The sequence below is a fragment of the Danio aesculapii genome, chromosome 19 (genome assembly GCF_903798145.1).
Source record: "Danio aesculapii chromosome 19, fDanAes4.1, whole genome shotgun sequence".
Lineage (NCBI taxonomy): Eukaryota > Metazoa > Chordata > Actinopteri > Cypriniformes > Danionidae > Danio > Danio aesculapii.
In genome coordinates, this window is record NC_079453.1 from 8,777,914 (window position 1) to 8,799,353 (window position 21,440).

Below are 21,440 nucleotides of genomic sequence, written 5' to 3' on the forward strand. Positions count from 1 at the left end.
AAACACCCATACACTCTCATTCACACACATACACTATGGACAATTTAGCTTACCCAATTCACCTGTACCGCATGTCTTTGGACTGTGGGAGAAACCGGAGAACCCTGAAGAAAACCCACACATACGCAGGGAGAACATACAAACTCCACACAGAAATGCCAACTGACCCAGCCGAGGCTCGAGCCAGCAACCTTCTTGCTGTGAGGCGACAGCACTACCTACTGCGCCACCGCGTCGCCTATAACAAATTTAATAGTTTTTATTAAATTTTACAGTTGTCCATGTAGTGGTGAAAACCAACAAGCAATTGATACAGCGTAAATAATAGGCATAATAACAATAAACAGCAATGGTGATAGGCAAACTAATAATATGCATTAGAGGCTGATGATATACAGCATAGACCATGAAATACTGCTTTTTTGTCATTATAGTTGTCTACGGTGAGGTTTGGTTATAGGTGTTACTGGGCTGGTGGTGTAAATAAAACATGTAAAGTTTAAATATGAAAAAGCTGAGATTAATTAAAATGCACAGTGGTTTTAGAGTAAAGTAATAGCTGATTTGATGGTGATGTGCGTTATTGAATATTTAATCAACACTGTTAACCAATTGAAATTCACTCACATCCAATGAAATATGTTAAAATAAGTGAGCTAATAAAAAGACAAAATAAACAACGAAATCAGTTCTAAAACATACCGCGTATTTTGATTGTATTCTTTCACTTTCGAAGTCATCCTGGGTTTAGAATTTTACCTTGGTTATTTCTGACGTAGCGTCAGCTCTGAATTTCTAATGGCCAGTATTTACTTGTGCGTTGTATTGAAGGCGGGGTTGGAGGTTCATATTTCTCAGTCTGACCCAGAAAGAGGACAATCGCAATTGGGGATTTAAGAAGGAAAGAAGTTGGTATTCTGAATCTCTTAAAAACAGAAAAATGCAGTCGCTAACAGGTCTGCTTCTGGTCGTTTGTCTACAATATGCCAGTAGTGGTGAGTGAGTGTTTCTTTTAAATGTGGATGTTTGAAATTGAGCATTTATAATGTATGTAAGAAAATCGCAAATTTCAATAAATATTGGGAAAAATTAATAGATGCTAAATAATTAGGCTCACCAATTAATGTGTGAACTTAATTAGTAGGCTAACGTAAGTCGTTCTTCTGGTTACCTAAAAGCATTGACGGCATTTATATTTAAAAACAATGATGAGTAATTAACAACAAAAAGGTTAACAATTTAAAGTAGTCATTTTTTTTGTTTTTAAAATTTTGTATAAAATTTTTTTTTTTTGAAGAAGAAATGGTAGTTACATGTTCTCTATTGTACGATTACAGTTAGGTGCGTTCGGTTGCGTGTTTATCAGACATGATGCTGTGCACTTTCTGTAAAACCCACTAGATGGCAGTAAAACAAAAGCCAACCTAAATTTTTATTATTCGTTGACATTTCCTTTTTTCTCACTTCAAATAACTTTAGATTCTGGTCAGGAAAAAAGCAGGTATTCAACCTTCATAAATTTGTTTATATGTTATTATCAGACTAATGATTGAATTTTTATCTATAATAATTTGTAGATCTGCAGTGTAGCCTATTTATTAAAGGCACCTTTTCTAACTGTAGGCCTACATTATTTCACTAACCAGTATATGGATAAATACTAACAACTGTAGGCTATATAATACTTAACATTTAAAATTGTAATTTATTATAATAGAGGATGTAATTATTTTATATTTATAATTAGAATATACTTGGTGCACTAAAGTACTTGACTTTCTTTTAAAACTATGACATTGACAAAGTCTGTGGACTGCTGTGATACAATGTACGATGTATTCTGTAATATATTTAAATAAATGAATATTTGCTAAAAAATGTATTCTACATTTCATGTTTTTGAAATGTATTTTTTCATGTATTTTTTTATTTGTATGTGGTTTACCATGATAAGCTCAAAATTGACATTATTGTTTCAGCAACCCACAGTTGGAAAGCCTATTACACTGGAACATCTGGTTTGACTGAGTTTCCAGAGTTTGTGGCACTGAATCTCATTGATGATCAGTTGATGGGGTACTTTGACAGCAAGACCAACCACTTTAAGAGCCAATTCCAGTGGATGGAAGATAATCTTGGGAAAGAATATGAAGAGCGTCAGACTAACATTCTACTGGGCCATACTGAAACATTCAAGAACAACGTTAACATTTTAAGGGAGCGCTTCAACCAAACACAGGGTATAATTGTTTCATTCATATTATTTTGTGTCTTTTGGATTTTGACTTATTTGTTTCTACAGTTAAAACAGTACCAAAAAATGTTGTGTGCTATATATTAGGAAAACAGGTCAGATCAAGTTACTTCATTTTAAAAATAAATAAATAAATATATCTGCATTATTTATCAATTAAAATCTAACATTTAAAAATAAGATATTTTAAACAAATAAGTTAAATGTCATGTATTAAAGCTAGACAAAAGACATAAATAACCAAATGTCTAGCCAAGGAATAAAGACGGCATCTGATGATAGTCTATAGAGATATAGAGTCAGAGACAGAAGATTAAAACAATTAAACACTGAATACAACTATTGTACAGCAGATTTCAGTTCTCCATGCTTTTATTTAACAGTTTATCTATGATAATAAAATATAGATTAAAGGGCACCTATGGTAAAAAATCTACTTTTCAAGCTGTTTGGACAGAAATGTGTGTAAGTATAGTGTATAAACTGTCATATTGGGGTGAAATAAACACACCCAGTCCTTTTTTTTCAATTTAACAACATAAAAACGGTGGACCAATTGGAGCGGTTTTCAGATCGACCGCAACTTTACGTAGGAGTGCGGTCCCTCCGCCCACCAATATTGATTGACAGCTGCGCTTATTAACATGTCCGGTGGTCACGTGTATAATCATATCAACAAGACAGGACGAGCGCAAAGCGATTATAAAAGAAGACGCTTCAATCGCGGTTTGTGGACGTTAAATCAGGTTTATTTTGTACATTAACATAACAGATATCCATACAGCAGTGAGGATTAACCTGTATCCTGCCACATATGCGAGCAAAACGAGTGCAAAGCTTAACGCGCTGTGTCTCTCTCTCTCTCTGTGTGTGTGTGTGTGTCTGCACTATGTGTGTGTGTGTATGTGTCTGCGCTATGTGTGTGTGTGTATGTGTCTGCGCTATGTGTTTGTGTCCTTGCTGTGTGTGTGCGTGAACTTTGTAATGACATTGTTTGTGACTCATTGTTGCAACTCCACAAAAAAATGCATCAAATAGTGATTGTTAAAGTTCTTACTGTAGTATTTCTCACACCTGTTACGTGAGATCTGCTTCCTGAGGCAGCCGAGGGCGGCGATTGCTGACAGGCACGTGGGAACGGTGGGCGGGAAGGACTAGCCTTAAAGGCCTAGTACAAAAATACAGCAACAACTTTTTTCCCAGCTATAATATAGACACTTCAAACAGCTATAATAAATAATCTGAAGGGTGTTTTGAGCTGAAACTTTACAGACACATTCTGGGGACACAAAAGACTTGTATTAATTATGAAAAAAGGGGTAAACTATGTGCCTTTTAATATTCATTTTCTTTTCGGCTTAGTCCCTTTATTAATCTGGGGTCGCCACAGCGGAATAAACTGCCAACTTATCCAGCATATGTTTTATGCAACGGATGCCAAATACACACTCATTCACACACATACAGTACGGACAATTTAGCTTGCCCAATTCACCTATACCACATAATATTTCTTTGAACTGTGGGGGAAACTGAAGCACCCAGAGGAAACCCACGAGAACACAGGGAGAACCACACACAAAAAACGCCAACAGACCCAGCTGAGGCTCAAATTAGTGACCTTCTTGCTGTGAGGCAATTGTGCTACCCACTGTGACACTGTGCTGCCTAGATTACATTTTTTCTCAGTGGCTTTGGTGCATTTCACACTATTTACATTTGCACAACAGTTAATGCATTTCTCAAAACAATTAGTACAAGCTGCAAAACCTAGTTGATAACCTGCAAAAGCATGTCACTTGCTCAAAATGGATAGCTCATTCCTCAAAAGCAAGTATTCATGTCAATGAAAGTGTCAGTGTCGTCAAGATAAAAAGTCCTGACACCATTGTTAATGAACAAGATAGTCAAATGGCTTAGTCATGTTTTCATTATGACAGTTTACTCTGTAATTTCTGTATTCCACTGCATAAAAGTCAGATTTTGGTGACACTTCCAGAAAATGCTCAAGACAGCACTATATACTATTTTTACAGCCATTTGAAAACTACAGTTAAGTTAGACATCACTGCATTTAGTGAGATATCTGAGTACAAAACACTGAATGTGTATGTTTCACCTTTTTACTGCATTTGCTCTTTACAATTCAAATTTATTCACAGCATTGTGCAAAAGAAGAAATACACCCTTATTTACAACAAACATAAACTTCCTTTGGGTAGAGCTGTGCACAACTGGAAACAATATTGCAGTACACATTAGAACTGAACCTACAACATGCATAGGTCTGTAAATCATTCATGAAATTGTTCAATTTAGAAGACATTTTCAGGAAAAAAAAAAAGATTCAATTTTTTTTATTCAATTAGCTTGACAGATTTTGACAGCTTGTTCAACGTTTTTTGTATGTAATGACTCAAGTAATGAAATGAGGACTATTAGTTTTATATGGAATGACTATTCAGGATTCACAAGATTAGTTAATTTTGACTGACATAAGTAATTGATAATGTTATAAAACAGCAGGAAGTTGCATGAAAGCAATTGATGCATGTCCAAAAGCATTTGCAATTTGTTGGAAGGAATGAGAAACTGCTACTATGATGTGCACAAATGACTAATTGTTTTGAGAAATGCATTAACTGTTGTGCAAATAGTGTTGTGAGTGCACCAAAGCCACCAAGAAAAACTGTAACATATTTAACTAGTATATTTTTATGCTAAAAATAAATGAATAAAACACTGAAAATGTTCATCATTAATATTGATATTAACATAAAAATAGTAAAAAACACTGACCATGGTCATAGAAATAATAAAACACTGGATATGATCTTCAGAAATATTAATTTTAACACAGAAATAATACAAACAAAAAATATTAATCCAATATGAACTTGTATGTCAATTTGATATGGGGAACGTTAAAAGCAGTGTTTAGCATGAGCAGTAAATCCACAGATCTGCTGTAAATCCATCAGAGCAGATGAAGAGAACGAGAGAGAAAAACTCTTCAGTGTTTCACACTGTCAAAAATGTCAAGAAAAACTTTGATTTCTGCAGTAAACAGAGATCAGTTGATGAGGATTAATTTTCCACAGGCCACCATCATCTCTAAGTTTCATTATGATCAAATATCAGAGATGAAAACACTGAACTGAGAAAAAACAGAACACTACGATCATCAAAATATTGAAGTGACTGTCTGTGTGTGTGTGTGTGTGTGTGTGTGTGTGTGTGTGTGTGTGTGTGTGTGTGTGTGTGTGTGTGTATACAATACAACTGACAAATTTAAATGAATAAAATGTGATAAAAAATAATAAATGTAATCAAATATTTATGATTAAATAATTGTTATTGTATCATTGTAATATATGTAAATAAACCTCAAATGAACACACAGATTACTTATCATTTTATTCAAATTTAAATGTAACGTAAAAATATATAATAAATAAATAAATGACAATACAAGAACAGTTCCAGTGCAAATATGTACACAATCACACACGGTTCATTTACTTTACTGGCTTAAATATATTTTAAATATACATTTTATGTAACAGTGATGCTCAATTTAGTCTATTTTTGAGATCAATATTATATTTAGTTTCAGCCTTCTAGTAACAAATGATATTTCAAAATTTATGAGGGTTAAGATGTATTTGAGGGTTAAGGATCTAAAATATTTATTACATAAAGATGATTCAGAAGAAGTGCGCTCTAGAAAATAAATCCTATTGCAGAAATATATCTTATGAATAAATGTACAAATTATATATGGATATAACAAGTTATAGCTGTGATTTATTTCTCTGTAACAGTTGCAGTAAAGAAGAATTTATTAATTATATTATTGTTGTTGTTATTATTATTATTAGTGCTGCACAATATTGGAAAGGTCTAACTTTTTTTTGTTTAATTTGCGAAATGAATACAATTTCACCAAATGAGTTGAATAACTATTTGAACAGAAATTATAATATTAGTTTGATTGGGATGATTCTGTAGGGGAGTGTGTAACATAATAAACAATCTACGAGCACAGATAAATTCAATAAAGAAAAAGATGCAAATTAAATAAACAGTGTTTTAATGTTTTCCAAGGAGTCAAACTGTATTTAGGTATACAGTAACTGAATAATCAAATGTGAAATAATACTGCATAGTCTTCATTTATAAACAGTTCAATAAAATCTATCATTGTTAATTTGTCACAAAATCACCAACAAGTTCCAAAACCAGTCAAAAGATAATCAAAATAAAGTGAATCTGCCTGAACATATTTTAAAAATACTATATAAACAACATAAAATATGATATGGGAATTAGAGTTTACAGAGTGAATTTATTATAAGAGAGAAAAACACCAGTTGTTGAGAAATAACGTCTTCACTGGCACAAAAAAGAGCACAAGCAACCCTAAATTAATCCAGTGTGGAAATCCAGTCCTACAAGCTTCATAAGAAGGTGAAGATATAAAGGCAGTCTGAAGATTACAGCGCAAGCTTGTTATTCAAGCGCAGGGCAGAAAAATATGATATATGGCCATATATGAACATATTTATAAAACTGTGGCTAATATATTTAAACATATATACAGCTGAAGTCAGAATTATTAGCCTTACTGAATTATTAGCCCCTCTGTATGTTCTTTTTCCAATTTCTGTTTAACGGAAAGAAGAATTTTTCAACACATTTATAATCATAATGGTTTTAATAACTAATTCCTAATAACTGATTTCTTTTATTTTTGCCATATAATATAGATATATAGTATTCAGATACTAGTATTTAGTTAAAATTGCAATTTAAAGGCTTAACTAAGTTGTTCTGTAGACAATTGAAAAAATATTGCTTAAGGGGGTAGTAATATTGACCTTAAAATTGTTTAAAAAATAAATTTTAAACAGTTTTTATTCTAGCCCAAATAAAACAAATAAGACTTTCTCCAGAAGAAAAAATATTATAGGAAATACTGTGAAAAATTCCTTGCTCTGTTAAACATCATTTGGGAAATATTTGAAAAAGAAATTCACAGGAGGGCAAATCATTTAGACTTCAACTGTATGTGTAGCCTATTTTTAATTCCAATAGTTGAAAAAAGTACGTAAGCGGCCATTTTTTCACTATTTTGAAATATACGCTGCATATATGACTTACATTTTAAATATGTGAAATCTAAACATGAACTTGTGTGTCATTTCTGTCATTTGCGTTTATTGCCATATCTCATATTTCTATATGAGCTGTGATTATAATGAAAGCTTCTGTGCTTTATTGTACACTCTATTACTCATTTAATTTATGAATTTATAAATGAAATAATACAAAAGGGCAGAAAACAAAGGAACAGAAAAGTAGAAATACACATCTAAGTTAAACGACTGAACAAAGAAATGAATCAAAAATAATTTAAATTAAATGAAATATGCTTGAAAGGCTAGAAAAAAATAGAGGAAAACTCTACAAATGTATAAATAAATAAAACAATCTGTTAAAGACTTACACAGACGTGCAGGAAAACCATCCGTGCATTCAGCTTTTCTTATTTATAACCTGTCCTTGAATCTTAAGGGTTTTCCAGCTGTTTTGTGCCTCAGTCTGCAGATTGAGCTGCTTATATAAACCTGTCTTATTTTAAAGATTATTTTGGGCTCTTTTCATCTTTATTGACAGGACAGTAGCTAGACAGGAGGTGATGTTAGAGAAAGAGAGAGAGAGAGTGATATACAGGATCAGGAAAGCTCATAGATATATAGACCTTTTTCATAGAACGCAAAATTACCCATTATGCTTTGCGTGCATGCGTAAGGAGGATGCTTCGACCTTCCCGTCGGCAGCTCTATGCGTATAAATAGTCACGTTTGGACAGCTTTGAAATGATAGTTTAATCTATTTCACAAGCTTTTAACGTTTTGAACTAACACTGCTGTTGATCAGCGCCACCTCCTGGACTGATCATTTAAAAAATGCCATCTAATAGAAATGAAAAACAAACACTGCCAGTCATTTAGTCTTCTCGTCAGACGCCATCTTGAGCCGTTCAACTGGAGCATCGTCATCGTTAAAGTGATCATTCTTTTTTATATATATATATATATACCCAACGCAAACAAACGTTATTCAGCAAAACGTTTGACACACACACGTACGGTTCCACTAACACATTGATTGAAAGAGTGGCACAAAGTGAAAATTCATTCATTCATTTTATTTTCGGCTTAGTCCCTTTATTAATCTGTGGTCGCCACAGCGGAATGAACCACCAACTTATCCAGCATATGTTTTACACTGCTCTTCCAGCTGCAACCTATCACTAGGAAACACCCATAAACTCTCATTCACACACGTACACTTTAGCATACCCAATTCACCTTTATCACATGTCTTTGGACTGTGGGGGAAACCGGAGCGCCCAGAGGAAACCCACATGAACACGGAGAGAACATGCAAACTCCACATAGAAATGCCAACTGACCCAGCGACAGCGCTACGATTTCGAAATGACAGAAGAACACATGGTTAACACTGAACAATACAAACTAACTTAATGAAACATAAACGGCTCCCGATTAGCATCGACATGCAAATCAGCCCGGTGTAGTATCAGTAAAGTACTTTTATTGTTTGGAAATTGCATGGCTTACATACCTGTTAAGTTTCATGCCAGTAATATGGTTTGCTCTTTATAACACAGTGATGTGATGCGTGTGTTGTGTGTGCGCTCTGAGCACAGTATAACAGCTGACAGTTCGGGAACACTGACGCTGTATTTCAACATCTTATCCGACGACAGACACTGAATTAGGAGAACGTTTTTCTCTCACGCTTGATCCGCATCTGACAGACGTATAACAGTTTTAACACACATCTTTCAAAATCAAACTTGTGCGTCACAAAAACTCTCCATAAGCCACTCAAAACGCTACTGACACCCATATTCGGATCGAGATTTACCAGTTGTAAACGCTGTAAACGGAAGTTCAAAGCATCCTACCGGAAGATGCTGTTTGCTATGGCGCCCTCCATGCAGCAGCGAAGAAAAAGGTCTATACACTAGACGTCGCCTGGCCTATTGTTGTCTATTGGAAGGAATGCGCCAATAGAGCTGCCATCTTGGTACAGGCTAGCGCTCCTTTGAAATGAATGTTGGAGCAAGGTGCAGTGGCGGACATCTCCATCGGGAGCCACAGATATATACACATATATACATATATCTATGATCGGGAGTAAGGCTGCACGACATTGGAAGAAATGCGATGTTTTGTATTTCTGCGTTATATATTGAGACGTGGAGACCGCTTTATTCGGAAAGGCTTCTTCATTTTACATCGACTGGGGTGATTTTGTAGGGGAGCGAGTCTTGAATAATATATAACAAATAACTTACAAGCGTAGATGAATAAAATATAGCAAAGATAAAAGTGAATGATAGTTTCCTGGAGAGTCTAACAGTGTTCAGGTGCAGATAGGCCTGTCACAATAATCAATACATCGAGTTATCGTGCAATACTTAGAGATGACCTCAATGACTTTTGCTGTTGCAGTATTTATTTACAAGTTCACAAGTAATGTTAAAGCCATTTTACAATGACGTTTGTCTGTGTCAAAGTTTATAATTGAGGAATTACCTAATAGGACATTTAATAGTATATATAATAGGACATTTATCTTTTTAACATCAAATTATATAACATAAATAACCTTAAGAATGATGTGTGTTTTAAAGTGTTTATGGCTATTAGCATCATTATTCTGGTATATAATCTTTATATAATCAGTGGCATCAAATCATCTCAGATTGACAATGACAACAAAATATCGCTGATCACATCAATATCTGTGACAATATATCGCACAACAAAATTCCTTATCATGACTAGGCATGGGCCGATATAAGAGTCTGACGGTATGATAACCTTGGATAAAAATATCACAGTTTCACGGTATCATGGTATTGTGATTATCAGAGGTGGGAGTAAGTCACACATGTCTTACTCCCAAGTCACAAGCAAGTCTCGAGTCATAACGTTCAAGTCTCAAGCAAGTCAATTCAATTTCTGTCAGACTCAAGTCAAGTCGAGTCACTGCTTATCTCAAGTCAAGTCATACAGTAGCTTGGTCTCAGTGTTGCCAACTATTTCCAATGAAAAGTAGCTAAAGCCTGCCCGAAAAGTAGCTAAAAGTTCTCAGATGACGTCATGCACTGATTTGTAAATTAATGACGTCATCACGTTGTGTCTGACAAGCGTAAGTCCGTCATGTCTCTACTCTCTGAGGCACCGTGTATTATATTATATTAAAACATTACATCCAGATGCACAATAAATAGGTTCTTATTAACATATTGTTTTGCGTGATGACGTCATTGTGTAATCGCAACTCAAAACTACATCTTTATGTAGTATACAAAATAATTAATGTTTTCTCAAATTGACTGGACATCTCAGCTAAAACATTATTTGAAATATGTCCATTTAGATTTGTATGAAGAGTATAGTTGACTATTTGTAAAAGTAATACAAACGCTTTTTGAACACATTTGTGAAAGTGACAACAATTATAGCACTATTGGAATGTATTGATACCTAAATTACCAACAATTATACATGTTAACAAATGTCAGTAAATTAACAGTTATGAAAAATAATCTGAGCTAGCACTGTACTGGGTGAAGCCTGCAGCCTCTGCTCTTTTGAGTCACTTTTTAAAAATAGCTAAAAGCTGCCAAACGAATGTTAGAAATGGCTAAATTTGTTGATTGGTGCTTTTTGAAAAAAAAAGTTGCTAGGTTAGTATGAAAAGTTGCTAAATCTAGCTATAAAATTGCTAAGTTGGCAACACTGCTTGGTCTAGCAAGTCACTTTCAAGTCAATCAAATTTTTGTCGATTTTTGAACGTTTGCAATTTATATTTACATAAATAACTTTCGGTTTTGCATAATATATAACAAACAGTTATTTATTTAACAAAAACAAGTTACTTTGAGTCATTTAAATCAAGTCCAAGTCAAGTCTCAAGTCATGACAGTCAAGTCCAAGTCAAGTCGAGTCTTTTTTGGATATTTGTCAAGCAAGTCTCAAGTCCTAAATTTTGCGACTTAAGTCTGACTTGAGTCAAGTCATGTGACTCGAGTCACCTATCTCTTGTGATTACTGCTCTAAAATATACTCTTTTTAAATGTCTGCGTAATAAACAATTTTTTTTTTCCACCTTTGAACGCAATATATTTTATTTTTTGAAAGATTTAAAATATGATGGAGCAGTAAACATGTCAGGTTAAATAATGAATATGAATCATTAACTTCTGCTCTGTTCATTAGTTTAAAAAACAGATTCCTTTACAATTTAAAACGGCATCTTTGGAGATTTTTTTCTGCTGGAGATACTGTTGTCCTAAAAAACAAACAAAAAAGTAAATAAAAAATCTTATATACAGTTGAAGTCAGAATTATTAGCCCCCTTTGATTTTTTTTTTCTTTTTTAAATATTTCCCAAATTATGTTTAACAGAGTAAGGCAATTTTCACAGTATGTCTGATAATATTTTTTCTTTTATTAAATTATTAGCCCCTTTAAGCTATTTTTTTCCCCGATAGTCTACAGAACAAACCATCATTATACAATAACTTGCCTAATTACCCTAACCTGCCTAGTTAACCTAATTAATCTAGTTAAGCCTTTAAATGTCACTTTAAGCTGTATAGAAGTGTCTTGAAAAATATCTAGTCAAATAATATTTACTGTCATCATGACAAAGATAAAATAAATCAGTTATTAGAGATGAGTTATTAAAACTATTATGTGTAGAAATGTGTTGAAAATTCTTCTCTCCGTTAATAATTCAGGGGGGCTAATAATTCTAATATATACTTCAACTGTATACCTGAGGAACGGTATTACAGAAAATTTTGGCGGTCTTAAAACCTTGACTTTTCCAAACTGCGATATACCTTGAAAACGGTTATCGTCCCATGCCTAATCCTGACAGGCCGAGGTACAGATATTGAATAATCAACCCTGCATAGTCTTCGTTGTATTTAACACGATCTTTATTGAAGTTACAAACATTATCATTTCTTGTGGCTGGATGTTTTAAATGTTCACACAGTCACAGGCCTTAAAGGGATAGTTCACTTAAAAATTTAACTTTACCCCTGATTTACTCGTCCTTCATATGTTTGAAATGTTTATGAGTTATTAAAATATCGTCTTTTTGTGTTCAGCATTAAACAGAAACTCATAAATATTTGAAACAAGCAAAGGGTGAAATGAAAACAGCAAGTAGATTTCTGGGTGAACAATCTATTTAAAAACGCATGCAGATGATCAACTTTTACTCCGTTATGATTAAACTCTGCATTGATTATAACCCAACAGACACATCTATGTTGTAGCGATGTCTGTACAACGTTGCATTTTTTCAATGGCAACGTCAACACTTACGTGCTCGCTACATTGTTACAACGTAGAAATGTAAGACGTGAGAGGGCTGTAGCAACGTTGTCGTGTAACATTCAGCAACTGTGAGACAACGTTCTTACTACATGTATTAATGTTTCTGTTTTTATCAAAACTGCCTAGAATACAGAATCAGCAGTAATTAAACTTTTTCATTTAATAACTGCATATGTAAACTTTTAAGTGTAAAAATGCCACACAAATGTACATAATCAAACTTTTTTATTAAATATTTCACATTTTTAATACATACAGTACACATGTAATTATTAGCAAACAGTATAAACTAATGTTTAGATTATATTAAATAATTAACTATATATAATTAAACTGAAAGGGCAGGCTGAATTAAAATGTCAATTGAGAAGTAAACTAACAAGAAAAGTAAGCAAGAAAACAAATTAAAATGCAGACACTGGGCAATGAAGCTCTGGATTGGAGAATACAGCAAACTGGGAAGCGCAGCCGAAGACCAGGCGTAGTTGTTGGTACGTAGAAAGCAGTCAGAGAATAAACAAATCCAACAGAGAATCTAGTTCAGAGATGGATCCACAGCAGCCACAAGTGAAAATAGGCAGTGACGAAGAGAGGACAGATCAGAGCTTGGTACAACAGGACTACACAAATGACCACTGATGTCTTATTTAGCAAGAAGAAATAAAGCAATGCTCACGTCTCCTCGGTCGTTGTTGAATGAGATGCCGAGCGGTCTGTTGAAATTTAAACTGGTTCATTGATGACGAGTAAATGTTGTACAGTGGTCGTCCATGCAGCCTAAGCACAACCTAAAGCAACAGCCATTTAGATGGCAACATTAAGACACTGTTGTGACAACCTTCAGCAACAACGCAGATCCTCAACCTTTTTACAAGGTTGGTACAACATTATAGGAAGGTCGCTACATTGAGGCAATGTTGTGTGTTTGTTGGGAATCAGCTATAATCCCGACTCAACATTGCAGATCGTGTGATGTGACTATTGCGGATGCACACACTGCGATATCGATGCTCAAACTATTGTGCAGCCCTAATCGGGAGCTTCAGGAGTTTCCCCGGTGGTGCAGATATTCGTTTCAATTACAAATAACATAATTTTACATCTGTTTTCTGCATCGATGGATAAGTGAGTCGATTGCACGGGAATTGCCGACAATGTGTATTTGTGTGCAGGCGAATATATTATCCTTGAATATATTAGTCCTGAAACACCCCAACTTTCACTTCTAATTGACAGAGGGAGCGATTCGTTTGTGAATGAATCTCTGTTATGAATGATTCGTGTGACCCATCGATATCCCTGCATCTCGATGTACATACTATTCACCTTTCTGTTCTCAATAGTATATACATTTTTTTAATATTCATTAATTTAGGGTGGTAAGTTGGCACATTGAGAAACAAGCACTGTTATGTCATTAGGCATGCTTATTAAGTTACTTCAAAAATGAACGTTCACTTAGTCGATAATATTAGGCGATATGATTCTGGAACCAGCGTCTTGATGTCATATTTCATTTATATTTTAGCTGGTTTTCTTTAACAAAACTAGCTTAAAGTGCACATGAAATCAAACCGTGTTGCTATAGTTAGCTCACATTGCTAGTTTTAGTGGTGAACAGTTCATCTGTGCATGTTATTAAGAAAAAAAGAAATAGTTCGCCCTTGCAACCTACAATTGAAATCTGAAAATGCAGTTCCTGTTTGTTTTCAGTTAAATTCCCAGATTAGGTCTGTCTGAGGTATTGGGTGTGGCTAACATACCTAACCACACCCCTCCAGCTATCAGCTTTGACAACAAACAAAAATGATGAGGAGGAGGCTTTTGTTAGGTTGTAATAATTATCCCCAAACTCTTTTCTCGATTTTTTTAATGGAATGCCTGCTTTACTACATCCAATCAGCTTGCAGTAGAAAAAACAAGCCACGCCCACTATTTCCTCATCTAATATTTAGTTTCTCTACGAATATGAATAAAGGAATCACAATACGAATAAATAAAAATCGCAGTTTCAGATTCATGCAGATTTAAGCTTATTATTTAGTGCAAGTTGGTGCTAATGTGTTATAACTGTGTTCAGGTATACAGTAATTGAATAATCAAATGTAAAATAATACCACATAGTCTTTGTTTTATAAACAGTTCAATAAAATCTATTGTTGTTCATTTGTCAAAGTTACAAAAGGTACAATTTCTTATGCCTGCATGCTTTTAAAACCCTCACACAGTCAAAGGCCTCAAAGGAACACTTGCGAAATGATCAATTAAAATCCACTCAACATTACAAATACTCGTGATGTGAATATTGCGAATGATCACATTACGGTATCAATGCTGAAATGATATATTGTGCAGCCCTAGTTATTATTATTAGTCAAACCCATGATTCAGAGTGACTCATGAGTCATTTGTTCAGTGAGTCAGATTACACCGATCGCTCAAGACTGCGTTTCCCAAAAGCATCACAAGAAAACGTCGATCATAAAAATAGTCGTGCGGCTGATCTTATTGTTACCGTCTGTCTCCCAAAAACATGTAATTGACACGTAAATGAAGTAGCACATAAAACCCATCAGATCTACAAGTGATCTGGTGGAATCATTCAAGTCAAGCATCATAAGAGAATGAAGATATGAAGACAAACTGCAGATTACAGCTGAAGCTTTATTCAAGTGCAGTCCCATACAGAAATATGATGTACGGCCATATATCAGCATATACAGTTGAAGTCAGAATTATTAGCCCCCTGAATTATCAGCGCTCCTGTAAATTTTTTACATTTTTTCCCCCAATTTGTGTTTAACGGAGAGAAGATTTTTTCAACACATTTCTAATCATAATAGTTTTAATAACTCATTTCTAATAACAGTGAATAATATTTGACTAGATATTGTTCAAGACACTTCTATACAGCTTAAAGTGACATTTAAAGGCTTAACTAGGTTAATTAGGTTAACTACGCAGGTTAGGGTAATTAGGCAAGTTATTGTATAACAATGATTTGTTTTGTAGACTATCGAAGAAAAAAAAATTTGTGAAATAGTATACACTTTTGCCATTTGTGTACACTATTTATTAACAATATATATAAATGTATTGATGACGAGGTCTGAGAAGACGTTAATAACATTAACATCCGTCGTAACCATATATGGTTCACCACTGCTTGGATCGTGTGTGCTGGATTGTGTGTGTGGGTCTATTATTGGGGTTTTGTGTCTCAGTCGGCAGATTCAGCTGCTTTATATAGACTCATATTTTTATTGCATAAGACTTATTTTTTGGGCTTTTTTAACCTTCATTGACAGGACAGTAGCTAGACAGGAAGTGATATTAGAGAGAGAGAGAGAGATACATGATCAGGAAAGCTCCACGAGCCAGGACTCAAACTCGGGATGCCTTAATCTCATTGGCTCAATATTATCTTACCAATCGACTTTCAGCACTGACTACACAGACTCTGACTCTCTTTATTATTCACAAATAATGTCAATCGGTCTTTATTCTCACCACAGAATTAATTAAACTCAACATCGACACATAAAAACACAACAAATAACACAAACACAGTCAACATCACACAAATCACATTAAAAACAACACAATTCACCCTTTACTCACACTCAAACCCCAGTGTATCATATTATAACAGCACAAGTCACATTTAACACACATTTATCCTGACTCCAGGTTTTTTAAAACATCTTTTAATGTCAGAAGCTAAAATGTTTTATTTAAGAGAACACTCTTCAATTATGATTTATTTCTGTTTAATTCTCATTTAATAAATCTCATTTAATTCTTTTGTGTTTTTTCTAAAATTACACTGATGATTTTTACTCCTCAACACACTTTTTTGCTTTAATAACTGGCAATTGTCAATAATAATAATATATTAATAATAATTCATGTTAAAACACAAAGCTCTCAACCAAACTCTTATAAAGCATCTCTAAAATACATCGACTCACAGAAAAAGTGTTGAAACGTCCTAATAATAAATAATCTCTTCTTTGCTTTTTATAAAATATATATATTCTACATTTACACCAACTTATATTTAATATTTAATTGATAATAAAGTTGAAACACTGAATATGTTAAATATAAATTTATTACAGAAATATTAAAAACACTAAAATTTATCTTTAAAAATATGAATTTATTACTGAAATAATAAAAACACTGAACATTTTGTCAGGAGTATTTTCAGGATCATCTGCTCTCTGTTGACTGAAAGTTGTGCATTTAATTGAAAATCTATTTGACTGGAACTTTAAAGCTCGTCAGTCCATAATAATAAGTTCTCCTCTCTATTACACTCACTGGATATAAATTAAGATTGTTTGTGCTCTTTTGTGCCACCAGTGAAGACATTTGTTTATTGACTGGTTTTAATACTCAACAACTGGTGTTTTTCTCTCATTATAATAAATTCAGTCTGTTAACTCTAATACCCATATAATATTTACATGTTCTATTTTCATAAAATTCCTAAAATATGTTCAGGCAGATTAACTTTATTTATCTTTTGACTGGTATTGGAACTTGTTGATGATTTTGTATGTTATTCAGATTGCTGTATGTTTAATCTGTGTCTTTTCTGTTTTCTCAGGTGTTCACACAGTTCAGCTAATGTATGGCTGTGAGTGGGATGATCAGACTGGAGCTAAAAGTGCGTTCCGAGAGTATGGTTATGATGGAGAGGACTTTCTATCTGTGGATTTTAAGGAGATGAGATACATCTCTCCAGTGCAGCAAGGAATCCCCACAGTACAGAAGTGGAACAATGACAGAGGCAAGATTGAGAATCACAGAAATTACTTCGGCACTGTGTGCATTGAGTGGCTGCAGAAATATCTCCAGTATGGAAAGAGCAGTCTGGAGAAAACAGGTACATATGATAATTTTTTTCTTAGCATCTCAAAATACCCAAATCTATCCATTTATTTATTTTATGTCAAATACATATGTTTTTCAAATTACCTCAATCAAATCTAATGCACAAAAATTGGTATATTGTTTTATTTGCATTTTATTTATAAGCCTTTCACGGTAATTGTGACAGCTTTAATAGCTTCAGTTTCATTGTGTCTCATTAATTGTTGAAGTTTGGCCATTTTTGCCTTTAGGCCTGAGTAATGTGTAACCCCTAGGTCTGATCTTCCTGAAATTAAACACACAATGCACAAATGCAGATGACTAGATAAAGTAATGCAATCTGTGAAGTTCACATCCACATTACTTTTGGTTTTCTGTTTCTTTTTTCAAGTCTGTTGAAATAAATTGTATTCTCTGAAAAATGTATTAATCTAATTATCTTAATTTCCAGGCTGAGGCGTGTTTTGTTAAACCATCATTAGCACAAGTTCCAAAATTGTACAAACATAGTTCAGTCATTCAGTGTTTCCTGAAGCTATCAGTTCAATTCATATTTATTTAATACAGTTTATTTTTAGTGATCTTCAGACTGACAGTTACTTTTCCTTCGTAGTGCACTCTGAAAACATTTATGCAATTCTGAACGCAGCTGTGGCTAAGATAGGAGACTTTTATGATTTACAAGCAAATATCTGTTACATTACCAAAGATTTGTAAAACAAACACATACATTTTAACTTCAATTTAATTTATATTTTAATTTATATTTAAAATGTAAACCTATGTGTAATGTATGTTAATGTAACAACCCCATGGTAACATCACTGCAGTTTTGAGGATGATATCCAAAATTGTAAAATAAATTATATTAAAAAAAAATTTACTTTATAGACAAAAAAATAAAATATCATGTCATTGTATGGCCATACACGCAGCAGGTGATTATAAGTCATTGTATTCTATGTTTACAATACTAGAAAAAATGTGTAATAGTCTCAATGAGTGTTTTTAAAAAGGAAAGGTCTTGTTTAAATTAAGTACGGATCGCAGGGAACTTGTTTATTACAACTATAACTCATATAACTTATGTTGGAGTAAAATAAATTAAAAGTTTAAAAACTCCTGTGTAAGGAATAAGAAAGTGTCACTCCACCCCCTCATTATAGCATTATTATGGAGGGTTTACATTTTAACTAACTTTGTGCAATTGATGGATATTTGACCGATTTCAGGCAACACTTGTCACTACTTCAGCCATGAAGTTACATCATTGCTTTTAGTGCACCCCTGGTTCGATAACAATTTGTTTCAAAATCCTGCAACCAATAACTGGGGCATCTTCTTGATCAAACAGTTACAACACATTAACCAGTGAAATGAATTTAGACCAACCTTCAGTGTGTTTGTGGTTTAGAAAAGTCTAGTTCGGGAAGAACTCATAAATGTGTGGTAATGATGACTCATCTTTCTCTCTCTCTCTCTCTCTCTCTCTCTCTCTCTCTCTCCCTCTCTCTCTCTCTCTCTCTCTCTCTCTCCCTCTCCCTCTCCCTCTCTCAGTCTCTCCTCAGGTGTTGCTGCTGCAGAAATCTTCTTCTTCTCCAGTTGTGTGTCATGCTACAGGCTTTAACCCCAGTGGAATAAAGATCTCCTGGCAGAAAAATGGACAAGATTATGATGAGGATGTGGAGCTCGGAGAACTTCTGCCTAATGCAGATGGAACCTTCCAGAAGACCAGCACCCTCAATGTTAAACCTGAAGAGTGGAAGAACAACAAGTTCAGATGTGTGGTGGAGCATCAGGGCAAAACCAAAGCAGCAGATGAGAAAATCTTAACTAATGAGGGTAAGAGAAAGATACACTATGAATGTAGTCCCTCCTGTCGTACCCAGTTTTGCGAAAGCATTGGGTTTTACCCTTCGTAATCCAATATATGTTTTTTTTTTTAAATGTCTTGTGAGTGTAATCATAAGTAGTCACATCACAGTTTACTCTTTAATAAACAACAGAGTGGAAACATTTACAAAAGTAAAATGAAGCACAGTATGATGTTACCTGTATTGTTTTATTGTAAATGTGCTGTTAATATTTACACATTCCTCTGATCCAAATCTCAGACAGCGTTTGAGATTTTTCATAAGTATTGACTTTAACATTATCAGGCTCTTTTATAAACTGGTGGTTTTATGTGATCATATTCATCAGAATCAGCTCCCATTGGCTTGATTGCTGGAGTTGTGGCTGCTCTGCTCCTGTTGGTTGTCATTGGTGTAGCTGGATATATGGTGTATCAGAAGAAAAAAGGTGACAATAAATTCACATGATAAGATATCCAAAGATCATTATACATTGAAATGTCTTGAATTCAGTTTTGAAGGTCATTCAAAGTCTTAAATATGTCAAAAGCAATTATAAAAAGTGGTAACACTTTACAATAAGTCTATATTAGTTAATGTTAGTTAATGCATTAGTTAACATAAATTAACAATGAACAACACGTCTGTCAAGCATCACTTAGACTTTGTTAATGTTGACTAAACATATATTAATGTGTTATTTATCACATTAGTTAGCATGAATTACTAATAGTGAACAACCACTATTACCCAGCATTACACGATCTTTGTAAATGTTAACTTACTCTATATTCTAATGCACCATTTTACTGTAAAAGCCTAATAATTTTATGTTTATTTACACATATTCTAATGCATTTATTTATAGATTACTTACCATGACCTAACAATGACCAACACATTTATTCAGCCATACTAAATCTGATGTAAACTAAACATATATTAATGTGTTAATGAATGCATTAGTTATATATTAGCTAATGCATGAACGAATAATGAACAATTATTAGTAACACATTAGATAATGTTGAATTAGTGCACTACAATAAGGTGTAGTTCCATAAACAAATGGTTTATTAATGATATATCATGTTAATGAATGGTTAACAAGCATGAATAAAAGTTAAATGTTGTTTGTTAGGGGCGTAAAATACATTGACTGAATTACGTTTGACTAGTTATATCAGTTTTGATAATATCTAGATTTGTAACTGAATAAAAACTAAACAAAATGCATATGGACTCTTTCTTCTCAGTGGATTTGGTGTTGACGTTTTTGCTAAATGAAATTGCTAAACTTTCACTTTTTGCTTGTTTTTCAGGCTTTAAACCAGTCAGCGGTGAGTTCCTCATTATCACAAATGCTGAAAATAAATCATGATGTGTCAATAGTGTTATCTTCATATATCTCAGTTTAAATGTAATGTTTTTATAACGTATCTAATGTTTTTCTCTGTTTCAGGCTCTGATGATGGATCAAACAGCTCCGATCATGCAGTTCCACAGGCCTAAAGATGTAAGTATTAAAGTTATGTATCAGCGTAACCATCTTAGTCATGTCGAATGAATGAAATGTAAAATGTTTCCTCTTGGATTTTAGGAGACCGGATGTGTGGGAGAAAACTAATGGATTGAAAAAATGATGCTTGTCACACTGTTGGTCAAGCTTGAACATACACACACACACTCTTACATTTGGGGTTCATAGTCCTCTGGGATAGATCTGTCTTATGGTTGTAAGTGAATTATGCCTACAAGGAAAATAATTAGTTTTTCAGTTTGTTCATTTTATTGTGTTTATTATCATGTACAAATACTTCACAATGATCACAAACCCTGAATACTAAAATGTATTTTTATTGATAGAAGAAAACATAACACAATTTTTTAACTGACAGGGATGGTGAATTTGTGAAAGGCTGATAGATTTGTGAATCACTGACCGTGACAAAAAAATAGCAGTAATTAAATCAATTTCTGTCTGTGTGTTGA

General features: G+C 33.7%; 1 protein-coding gene across 1 annotated transcript; it reads left to right on the forward strand.

Moving 5' to 3' along the window:
• The first annotated feature begins 940 nt into the window (after positions 1 to 940).
• LOC130246727 (BOLA class I histocompatibility antigen, alpha chain BL3-7-like) lies at positions 941 to 20,960 on the forward strand. The gene is made up of 7 exons (XM_056479851.1): positions 941 to 995; positions 1,980 to 2,240; positions 17,330 to 17,608; positions 19,153 to 19,437; positions 19,798 to 19,896; positions 20,771 to 20,788; positions 20,911 to 20,960. Exons 1-7 carry the CDS (start codon positions 941 to 943, stop codon positions 20,958 to 20,960), a joined length of 1,047 nt encoding a protein of 348 aa, XP_056335826.1.
• Positions 20,961 to 21,440: the final 480 nt, after the last annotated feature.

Coding starts and splice junctions, on each gene's coding strand:
- LOC130246727 (XM_056479851.1), top strand. CDS start 941: ATGCAGTCGCTAACAGGTCTGCTTCTGGTCGTTTGTCTACAATATGCC. Junction 17,609..19,152: donor GAGCAGTCTGGAGAAAACAG/GTACATATGATA, acceptor TCCCTCTCTCAG/TCTCTCCTCAGGTGTTGCTG. Junction 19,438..19,797: donor GAAAATCTTAACTAATGAGG/GTAAGAGAAAGA, acceptor CATATTCATCAG/AATCAGCTCCCATTGGCTTG.